The sequence below is a fragment of the Lontra canadensis genome, unplaced genomic scaffold (genome assembly GCF_010015895.1).
Source record: "Lontra canadensis isolate GAN:19392208 unplaced genomic scaffold, GSC_riverotter_1.0 scaffold55, whole genome shotgun sequence".
In the NCBI taxonomy this organism is placed as follows: Eukaryota; Metazoa; Chordata; class Mammalia; order Carnivora; family Mustelidae; genus Lontra; species Lontra canadensis.
In genome coordinates this window covers 12562546-12574420 of record NW_022631049.1, presented here as the reverse complement: position 1 = coordinate 12574420, position 11875 = coordinate 12562546, and the positions used below count along the sequence as shown (strand labels likewise).

The 11875-nt window shown below is 38.0% G+C and overlaps 1 protein-coding gene across 2 annotated transcripts; it reads right to left on the bottom strand.

Moving 5' to 3' along the window:
* Nucleotides 1-239: 239 nt before the first annotated feature.
* Nucleotides 240-11875, bottom strand: GMFB (glia maturation factor beta). 2 transcript variants are annotated; one of them, XM_032875350.1, is made up of 7 exons: nt 11751-11875; nt 7070-7166; nt 5219-5268; nt 4530-4579; nt 3966-4051; nt 2893-2966; nt 240-1276 (listed from the first exon to the last, which is right to left on the bottom strand). In XM_032875350.1, the coding sequence occupies exons 1-7, from the start codon at nt 11751-11753 to the stop codon at nt 1205-1207; spliced, it is 432 nt and encodes a 143-aa protein (XP_032731241.1). In that variant the 5' UTR covers nt 11754-11875; the 3' UTR covers nt 240-1204. The 2 variants fall into 2 exon arrangements, with proteins under 2 accessions (XP_032731241.1, XP_032731242.1); XM_032875351.1 differs by having other exon boundaries at nt 3966-4048.

Genomic DNA, 11875 nt, shown 5'->3' with positions numbered 1-11875 from the left:
AGTACACTATATATTAGAATCCTTGCTTTATGCCAAGGATGCCAACAAGACGTATGTCCAGTTCAGAATATCTTCTGACATTTAGGATAGAAGATGCAATTTCTACTGATGTATTAATGTTATTAACTCTGGCCAAGTTTTTAAGATAAGTTAATTTTTCCTATGGCACAAGGGTAATCATAAATATACCCCAAATTATAACTTTCAACTGCCATATATTCACCAATGCAAGCAGATAGTTGGAATTTTTAAAAATATGAAGTTGATTTTATTACAAATTTTAGATACACACATTAGAAAATTGTTTTACTTGGACCCCTTACAAAAGTATTAATTTCACCAAATCTGGAATACTGGCAGTGTAAAAGTCTTAAACTAACTTTAAAGCTAACAAATCAAAGGCACAGTATTAACACATTTAAAATAACTTGTGTTCACAAGACAACATTAAGAGGTGCTTTATAAATAAGGTGTTATTAACCTAGATGCAAAACTAGCTATGATACAACCAGGAATGAAGTTCTTGATTAGTTCCAATCTATCAATTTCCAAGACTACAATGCTATTTTCTGTAAGAAAACATAATAGTCATAACTACTATAAAATCTAACACCAGACCTTAAGAATGAATGATTGATGAACAAAGTTTCTGCACTTGATTTAAAAGATACAGGAAACCACAGAAGGTATGGAATTGATGACAAGTGTACCTGAAATGCAGCTTACACTACAGTAAATTATATTTCATGGCTCTGTATTGGGTCATTCAAGTCTTTTACCCCAAATTAATTTTAAAGATTTGACAAGTGATAATATGCTATTTTCATATATAAACTGCTAATATCCAGTATTTGTCAAAAGGAGGCAACTGTTGTCTATCACAATCTAATACCCACTTTCCAATGGTGTCTGTAAATAGTAACAAATTCTGAACCATAGGTTATAGAAATTAGTCACAAGAGTGCAAAAAGTCCCTGGAGAGAAGTAGTCCACCTAACAATTACAAATATAAGGAAACACTTTACAAATTTCATTACTATGAAGATGATTTCCCCTTTGTTCAAACTTTGAACAAATGAATAATTTTTCTTTACTGCAGGAAACAAACTGTAAGTAACAGTGCATTTTTAGGCATAAGTATTTATGTCTGGTTCCAGTATGGTCAGGTTAATACATAAATACTTTAGAAACACAGAAGTTCACATTAGTGGAAAAATCCAAGTTTCTCACGTAACCATTCTTCAGTTAGGTCTTCGGTATTTCTTATTTCAAATACCTTAAGAAAAAACGTTAGGTCATACTTTGAGACTCTCAAAAAAAAAAAAAATCAAACACATTGTATATAGGAGTATTAAATACCCAATTCTCCTTCCTTTCATTCATGTTGGTCAGGACTTATCTTTGTAAATTAGATATACCTTTACTTTTTTAAAATGCTAAGTACTGACTTACCAAGGTTTAGCAGTAAGATGGCATAAAACCAGAACTCTCTTAAAAGCTATGAATATCCTAAAAGAATCTATGGATCAAATCTACGAACTCTAAGAGTTCTGTACATCTTACCCATTAGAAGAGATACCCCAAGTACGCAAAACTAAAATCAATCTAGTTAGTTAGGAAATGGAAGAACATACGCTAGTCTTCCATAGTTGGAGGAAAGACAAGCTGTAGATTGTTCTGAAAGGATGGACTACAGGTCCACAGCCACCAATCTCTGCAAGAATCTGTACACACACAGGCCCAGGAAGTATAAAGGCTCTACGGAAACAATGTAATAGAGCAGAAAGGATGGGTTTGAAACCCAGCAGTGTCATTTACTATTATGCAACCCTGGGCAAGTCTTTCATCTTCTGAACCTCAGTTCTCCCATCTCCAGAACAGGCATAACATCATCAACCTCAGGACTGTGGTGAGGATTCGATGTGATTATTTATAATAGTAACTTATAAATTGTAATGCCTTAATACCAGCACTTGATGGTGTGCCGTGGGATTAGAATGGAAATGAGGCTGTTTAACAGAGTTCCTTCTTATCACCCAACCCTCTTAGAGTAATTCCACGGTGTTCCTATGGTACAAATGAGAAAAAGTAGTGTCTATAAGTTGTTGGTGTCAATGACAATTACATGAGCTAAAGGGAAAAGGCAGAGGGCACTTAAAGACATCTCATGGGCTCATGGTTAAACATTAAAGGGGAAAACACTGATACTGTACTTAAAATAAAACCTGAAAGGAAAGGTTATTTAATATTATTTTAGTGATATAATATCCTATCTCAAAACCTTAAAAGTATATACTTTTTTCAACTAAACTAATACATGGATGTTAAATAAAGTTTGAGAATATGTACCTCTGTTACTGTTAAACTTCAATAATGCCGTAAAACAATGGGGGCACGTTAAATTTTAAGGAAAGTGTCTCATAAAAAACAGAATGGTCTAGCTTAATAAAGCTAATAAGTATTCTTAACAATTTCAGACTTGGGAACAATATACAGTTAACTACATAATATGGAATTCCTGCACAGAATGTGGTTCATTGAGCCCATGGTAAACAGCTCTGAGAAGCTTCAATGCTTACTTTTATCTACTAGAAACTACATTATGGAAAATGAAAAACTCACAATAGATTGAATAATGGCAGTGGCTTTTCTCAAGCTGCCTATATTTTAAACATGATTTCTGCTAATCAACTTATAATTTCCGTTCAAAAAACAAACTTTGATTAAAGACTTCTATCATTCTATTTCCAAACAGTAAAACTCTTTTAAGTTTACTGCTCTAAATAACATTCACCTGAATAAAAAATACCTAACTCTTCAGCTTACTTTAGCTAATACTCTAATAATGAGGGAAAATATTATCTCAACAAGCCAGTCAAACACAAATACCACCTTGGTTAGTTCAGCTGTTTGGACTAGCTTATTCTTACTCCCAGCATACATCATCTGTTGCTCAGGCTTACACCCTGGAAAAGAGATTAGTATAGAAATGAGACTTAGAGTTTGAAAAAGTGATGGGTTTTCATTTTGTACTTCTACAATGACACATTCAGGATTTTCTTATGCACTCAGGTTTAGAGAAAGCTTCAGTCTAACTATGTATGGGTGTATTTCAAGAGTCTTAACACTGCATACTGCCTGCACAGAGCCATAGTTAAATGACAAACAAGTCCCTGGGGTTGATAAAAATAAATGTGACTAGATCTCTGCCGATCTTTTAGACCTCTGTAAATACTTAAGAACTTTTCAGCACAATCTTAATTTTGACATTAAATATCAAGATCAGTTTTATGGATGCCTAACATATATGGGTTTGGGAATGGTGATGGATCAGTGTGGGGAGATCTGCTCTGGAAAAAAGTTACAGGCTGCTTACATATTAAGTTTAAAAAGTACTGTAGCTATTTTAAGTGCTAAGTAAATGATACAAGTAGTAAAGTTTAGAGAAGAGTTTGGAGAGTTTAATGTGGGCTTAAATGGTAGTAGTACTAGGAGTTCTGGGTATAATGGATATATCTTAAATAACAGGAAGTGACTTCAATATCCAACGTTAGCTACTCTGGGACTATTTGTAAGGTTACAGGCATATCATCATTGAGTACTATTTTAAAGATAAATGCAAATATATATAAAAATTATACATGAAGTTCACATACTTATACAGGAAACCTAAAAATGTATGTTGTTTTAAAATGTCGCTACATTTTACATTCCTTAAAATGTATGTATGATTTGACCAAACAATTACACTTCTAGAAATTTATCCTAGAAAACAAGCAAGTTCTAATAAACGACGCTTTATAGCCACCTCTTTCTAGCGATGAATTCACGTGCACATGCACACGTAACTCTATTTAGGTTATTCAACACTTCACATCTTTAAAACAAGCACACAATTTGTCTCCTAGAAAAATGGTTTAATTAGATCAGAACCAAACATGCACTACTCAAAGAAATTCACTCACCAACAGGACTGGAGAAAATAAAGCACAGAGGATATGAAACTCTTCCATCGTCGTGTTGGTATTTATAACTATACACTATGAAGGTTTTTCTCAAGTTAAAGAAACTAAAATTACTGCTCTATTTGACACAAGTACTTACCAACAAAGTTTTAAAAGAAAATACACACCTGGAGAGCTAGTGAGTGGTAAATTTCTGTCCTCTCCATTTGAGCCATACCTTTATTATTATTATCTTTCCACAAAAGCATACATGAGCCTCAAAGATAAGGTATAAAAACATATAATCTGTCAAAAATAAATTTATTAAAAGTATGGATTTTTTCCAAATTTTTACTGTAAACACATAATAAAGGGATTTTTTAAAAAGGATATAATTCATCCCACTAGTATGTCAATTTCCCATTTTTCTTAGTCCAATATGTATGCACTTTTTGATTGTGATCATGGTGTAGGAGAAAATTTTGTAAAATACAGGACTTTTAAAAATTGAACAAATCAACTTCATAAATAAAATTCTGACCACTAAAGAAAACAAATCTTTTTAAAGCACTAAGAAAAGGATATCGAGGTTGTCGTTCAGGTAGTTCATCTTTAAGTTCATCTGGTGAAATGCCCTGGCACCACAAAGAGAAACAACTTGTAAGCATTTTCTGACCTAAATCCTTAAGAAATATTCCAAGCACCCATTCTACTAACAGATATAAATTCATAACCATATACCACAACATAAAATCTTATGTTACTAAATTGTATATAACCTGAGATGACTCAACCCTCAATCCACTGAAAGCCCACTTAGTTCAGTTCCATTTATTAACAAAACAGTTGTGCTTACGTTCCAGCTATCGGGAAATAACTAAATAAGATAATAAGCCAACCGGCAAAAAAACATCAATGTCTGATTTAGGAGGAAAAAGTGAATTTCTTTTCAGTCTAAATTAGTTACTTAATTTGACAAACTACGTGCTTAGGTTATAGCTTTTTAGTTTTTAATTACTGGCCAAGCAATTGAGAAGTTACACCGGACATGTAGCGTTATCATAACTATCACTTATTACACTGGATTTCAGTAATGTTTTAAAGAAGGTGATACAATTAACAAGACAACATGCTACCTAATAATTAGCACAGGCTTTTCATGCATAATGAGCGTTTATTTAGACTCATTGTAAAAGTACACGTAACTAATATATCAACTCTTAGGCAATAATAATTGCTTAACTATAAAAATGTACTTAGCTGATCAAACAAACCTCAAGCTCTTCATCCAGTACCACCAGGCGCTTATCCTTATCAATCTTCACTAAAATAAAAATACAGTGTAAGTAAACTGTGATTCTAATGGACCTTGATCTCCCCAACCCAGAGTCTCAGCCCTTTTTCAGGCATCTAAAATTAAAACATTAAGAAACACAAACATAAACCTCATTTGCAGTTTCGTTTATGGTCTATTAGCTAGCTGAGCTTTTCAAGCAGTCAGCATTTAAAGGCTTTTACCCACAATTTCCATCACCTGATTTGCGTATTTAGAATTTTATGTCAACTCCTTACATTTTCTGAGTATCTGAAGAATTTTGTAACTCAAATGCAACTTCCTACATAATAAGGTCCGAAAGGGTGACTGTAAATGAGACTGGTCTATGTAACATGGTTAGAACTGCAAGGGACAAGCAGACCAGGAGTTAAGATAGAAGAACCACGACCAGTTCCCAGCTTCTCCAGAGTCCAGACTTCATAGAGCAATGGGATTATTATGAGATAATGGGTTACCAAATAGCAGTGAGATCCATATCCCAATATACGTAACATAATCCAAAGCCAAGCTGAAATATGTTTAGATAATCTATGCCTTTATTCTTTCTATTACTCTAAAAAGTTGGCCATTTTTGGTTTTACACTAATTTCATAGTAAATTCTGTAAGATATTAAGGTCTCAAATAGCTTTACCTTTCACAGCACAAAAGCACGGACACGAATTTTCACTTTTAAGAACTGTTTGCCTACATTGTACTTTTTTTTTTTTTTAAGAGGTTTTTAAAATTTATTTACTTGACAGAGAGAGAGAGACCACAAGTAGGCAGAGAGGCAGGCAGAGAGAGAGGGGGAAGCAGGCTCCCTGCCCAGCAGAGAGCCAGATGCGAGCCTATCTCAGGACCCCAAGATCATGACCCAAGCTGAGGCAGAGGCTTAACCCACTGAGCCACCCAGGCGCCCAAAACTCATTACAAGTTGTCACTACCTCATTAACTCACATCTGCCAGATGCCTCTCTGTTAAGTATAGTCTATAGAGATCTACACTCTTACCCCCTGCCCTCCTTTCACCTTTCTAAATCCCTACCCCACATATTAAATACTACTTAAGAATATAAAAGAAATCTGCATAACATCAGATAAGCTCACAGTGGGAGAGGCAATATGCAAATCATTCTTCCCACTGTCAGAAGTCAGTGACACTTAAAAGTAATCTCTATGAAACTAGCAGCTCAAATCAAGAATTGAAATAAGGCCTCAAATCACTGTGAAGACAATGCTGAACACTTTAACGTTTTAGGTGCAGGCAAAGGCTTCTGGCTCAGATTGAATGACCGGGCAATTTTTAGCCTCCTGAGATGTTAAAGGATGGAGTTGGATGGGTCACTACAATGACCAGGTGGCTAAGATCATCTTCTCCAGAGCTGTACAGGAAGCTGAGGAGAGAGGTAGGGTGCTCCACCTCTGTTCTGGGGTAACAGCTGTTACTTACTTTTTAAAGTGATGTAAAAGCAAGGCGAAGGGACACCTGAGTGGCTCCATCCGTTAAGATTCTCCCTTTGGCACAGGTCATGATCCCAGGGTCCTGCGATGGAGTCCCCATTCCCCCTCTCCTTGCTCAGCAGGGAGCCTGCCACTCCCCCTGGGGAGCACACCCCTGTGCGTCTGCATTCTCTCTCTCTGACAAGTAAATACATAAAATCATTCTTATAATAAATAAATAAATAAAAGCAAGGGGGAAGATTAAAACAGAAGGAGGCAAATTATTTCCTAATGTCTCAGTTTATTCAATGTAGCTACAAGATAAAAATCAATGAAGACCATGTAACTGAGGCAATCACGTTTAGCTTACTTATAATGGCAGCATTGTTCGTTTCTTTGCGAAAACGAAACTTTCTCAGCTTTTCCACTAAATCTTCAGCGACATCACAAACCACCAAAGACTCACTCTAGAAAAGAAAAAAAATCATGTATAAAACACCGTAACTTCAGTACAAGTATGTGTTAAAGTTATAAAACTTAATACCTTTAAAAACATATACTGACATCTACAAATGTCACAGTTATGTGGGTTAACATGAAACACACGAAAACTTAAAAAGGTTTTAATCTACCAATGTTTGTATCTAAATTATACACATTTGTTCATCTTACATCTAGGCTACGCTTTAACTTTCTCTTTGGCTAATAAATAGCTTAAAGAACTAGATACAATAATGTGCAACTTCATCAGAATCATAGAGGAAGAGAAGAATATAGGAAATTCAAGGATCACTGTCTGCTATTATAAAGTATGACATTTTTGCACTAGGCAGGAAAGTAATCTTTATTATACTTTGAATTAATAAGACCTTGGTTCATTTTTGTGTCTCACAACTATGAAAAAGTACAAATAAAGTATGAAAGATGAACCACAAGAGTAAAGACCAATAACATTTTCTATCTTAATGAAATGACTATGGGAATTTTAAAAAAGAATTATTGAGAATTATGAAAATGAGATGCCTGGATGGCTCAGTCTGTACAGCATGGAACTCTTGTTCTTGGGTCATGAGTTCAAGCCCCACATTGGTTGTAGAGATTACTTAAAAAAAAAAAAAAAAAGGAACTATGAAAACAAAACCGGATGAACAAATATAAAACTAAAAGCAGGGGCTCCTGGGTGGCTCAGTGGGTTGGGGCCTCTGCCTTCGTCAGCTCAGGTCATGATCCCAGGGTCCTGGAATTGAGCCCCGCATCAGGCTCTCTGCTGAGCAGGAAGCCTGCTTCCCTCTCTCTCTCTGCCTGCTTTTCTGCCTCCTTGTGATCTCTGTCAAATAAATAAATAAAATCTTTAAAAAACAAAACAACTAAAAGCAGCTTTTACAAATTATGAAAAAATGTAAGAGATTCATCTTCAGAAATGTGGCAAGGAAATGGCCAGAGGACTCTTCTCGTAGTAATGCAAATGTATTACTGATTGTAAACACAAGCATGGATTTTTTTTTCCCTTTTTTCAATGTGTGAAACTTTGAACACATACAAGAGAATAGTATCGTGGAACCCTAGGCACCTATAATTCAGCTTCAAACATTATCAACACACAGCCAATCTAATCGTATGATCACTCTCCACACTGCCTGATGGACTGTCAAAAGGCCCAAAGTTATTTCAACTATAAATATTTTAGTATGTATCATTAAAATGACAGTATGTGACATTAAGAATATAAGGACAAAAACATTATCTCACCTTAAAAAACTAACAATAATTCCAGTATCAAACAAACAAACAGGATTCAAATTCCCCTCAATGTTTTGTTTTTTCCCCCCAGCAGTTGGTTTAAGTCAGGTGCCAAAAAAGGTCCACATTCTTTAATCTTTTCAAATATAAGACCTCCACCCTGAACCCCCCCACCTCCACTCCTTCAAGAGAATTAGAAGAGTTCTGAGACCAATGCTAAATACAGATGTGTCATTATAACCCGAAAGGATTAATGTTGTCAATTTTAAGTTAAAACACAAATTTAATAAAAGCTTGCTTTTTTAACCTCATGTTGGGTAAATGAGAGCATAAGTTAAGGCAGGAAATAGCTGTCAATTTTAAATTGTCCTTTAAACTCAGAACACTGGTAATATGTAAGGTATGATATATCCCAGAATATGCTATTTACAGTAAGAAAGGGCATTCCACCAATAATTATTATCCACTGAATAAGGCTCCTGCAGGAGTCAAGTACATGCATCCTATTAGTTCTCCTTAGAGAAAGAGGTGCTAAGTCATATGGAGCTTCCTAAAGGTAGTATTCAATCCTAGTCTGTTTTTTTCTATCTTTGAAGAAAGGTGTAGAGTCAAAAAACTAGACTTTTCATTCTCTCTTCAACCAAAGGTAGAACCCATCAGTGAAACGAATAAGTATTTTAGATTCCTCTTCAGGCAAAGACCAATTTGTCACAAGTCTTATCTTCCACCTCTCATACTCAGGGCTGCTCGTGCAATCTTGACCTTCTAAGGACCAGGAACCAAGTGAAAAACATGCTGTGATTTAATTTATATAGCTCTTTTGGGGGGCATATACACCCCTCCCAATACCACACTAAGATTCCTTTCTACAAGAAAAGGGACCCAGGCTCTGTCAATTCTAATTGCTTAGTAGAAGCATTTAAAAATAAGTGTAACATTCTGCAAACAACTCTATATGAGAAAATATTAACACACAGTTAAGGGCAGTGTTGAACTCAAGTGTTCACCTATTGGTTTATCCACGTCAGGAACACTTAGTGAGTGTAAACACTGTGCTAAGTGCTGGGGATACAATCGTATAAAATTATATCGTATAAAATAAATAAATAATATGGGCCTGCCCTCAGGGAGCTTCTAATATAGTCTATACAGAACAGACCTACATCAAAAGGATCACGTAAGAAAACATACTTGTTTGCACCTGTGATAAGAACTAGGCAGGAGAAACAGAGGCTGCTACGAGAACTTACGACTGAAGAAGACCACCACAAAAGATCTGCCTGAAAAAGTTATCTGGAGGACCAAAACTGCCTATGCATAGACTCTTTGATTAAAGGGATCACAGCACATCTAAGTTAATGAAAGGCCTGCATGACTCAAGCACAGAGAACGAGCTGGAACACGGTATAACAGGAAGTTGGGCAGGGGCTGGACCACATAGGGCCCAGTGGGTCATATTTTGGTCTTTATCCTATGAGCAATGGGAAGCCACTAAAGTGTTTTAAGCAGAGTGGTTATGGGAAACGTGACCAGATCTGCATGCAGGAAACAGGCAGAGTGCCAAGATGAATAAAGCAAGACTAGTTACTTGGCAAGCTTAGTACAAAGAAGAGATGAAAAGTAGCTGAGGTTGATGGAGATCAACAGAAGTAGGGAAATAACTGCTAATAACAGTTAACATGTATTAAACGCCATGAGAGAAACACAGTGCAATATCCCTTACATGCATCTCCTCTCATACTCAAAACAATCCCTTAGGATGAGTTTGTTCTATTATCCCCATTTTGCAAGAAACTAAGGGTTAGAGAGGTTGTTTCTTTCCCAAAGTTACACAACCAGTTGAAGCCTGATCTCTAGCTAACACTAAAGGCGCTAGTGACAGATTGGGTATTCGACGGGTGAGTTAGGAAAAAGTGTTATCAAGGTGACTGGGAAGCTTCCCACTTGTGTAATAGACCAAACAATAGCTTTCACTGTGTTAAGAACACTGAGGAAGAGCAAAGAGCAGGTCTGCAGGGCAAGAGCCCGAGTTCTACTTTGGACAAACTGAGGTGGCTCTGAGGCACCCAAGTGGAGAAAAGCTTCCTAGAGGATAACTAAATAATGGGATATATAGATCTGGACTGGATCTCAGAAGCAAGCGTGATAAAAATTCACAAGTCATCTGCTTACAGATAGGAGTTAACTGAAGCTATGAGTGTAAGGAAAGATGGAAAGAATACAGAATGGAAAACAAAGCATTAGACTGGAGCCTAGAACTCCTACATGTGATATTCAGGTAAGGAGAACAGTCTGCATGGGACACAAACGGTCCAACAGGAAAAGTAGGAGAAAAAAGAGAAGCCAAGGGAAAGCGTGCAGGAAGAAAATGCTTCAAAAAGGAGAGAGTAGTTAACTGCCTAGAATGCAGATGAAAAGTCAGGAAAGATTGAGAACTGAAGACAGTCCCTTGGATTTGGTGACCACGACAAGATCTATTAGATGGAGGTGGGTTGAGAAATGAGTGGGAGGTCAGACATAGGACAGTGGGGGATTGTGTTTTGTTTCTAATCAGAGAAAGGAGCATATTTAAACACCCGGTAGGAAAAGATCCAGCAAATTCTTGTTAGGCAATTTATTTATTGAGTTAGGCAATTTATTTTTGAGTTAGGGGTTCAATCCATTGGAGAACGGAAGAGAAAGCCCCCAGAACAAACTAAAGCTTTTGACGGTCACTTCAACGCTAAGAACCAAAACCGTAGGTCAAAAGATTTCCAATTGCCCTAACTGGAAGAAAGCAATACGTAAAAATCCTTAAAGGCAGGCCAGGGAAGGAGGAGACAGAAGCTAAGGCGAGGCCGTGAGAATGGAATCTGAAATTTCGAGCCCTTCCTGCAAAGGCCGCCAGGCGGAAGGAGCTCAGCGCCTGTCTGCCCTCAGGCCTGGCCCGAGTCCTGGCAAATAAACTGGTGTTTGGGGCAGCCCTTCGAGGTGCCAGACCCCCGCCCCCTCCGACCCTGCAGTTCAGGAGCTGGAAGCCTCCATCCAAAATGACCAGGCGAGAATAACCTAGCCGTACTGGCCGCACCCCAGTCCCGAGATCCGCTGGGCGGGTCGACCCCAGGCCCGGCTGGAGGATGCTGCCCTTAGGCGGGGTGGCAGCGGTGGCGGAGGGGGGCCAAGTCCCTGGCTGTGGGCACGCGCCAGCAGCCGGGGCGGAAGCGGCCGCCGACTCACCCCGGGCGCTGCCCGCCGAACTGGGCTCTGGCAAACGGGAGAGCCCGGCTGGCTGGCCCAGCCCTCCGGCCCCCGCCCTCCCGGCGGCAACTCACCATTTTCCTTCCGGCCGTCCGCGGCTCCTCGCCTTCCCTCGGGCCCCTTTAAGAATGGCACGGCTGCCGCCTCCCTTCCTGCCCCGGCGCCTGGTAGAGTCGCCCCCACCCATCAACGCGGCCGG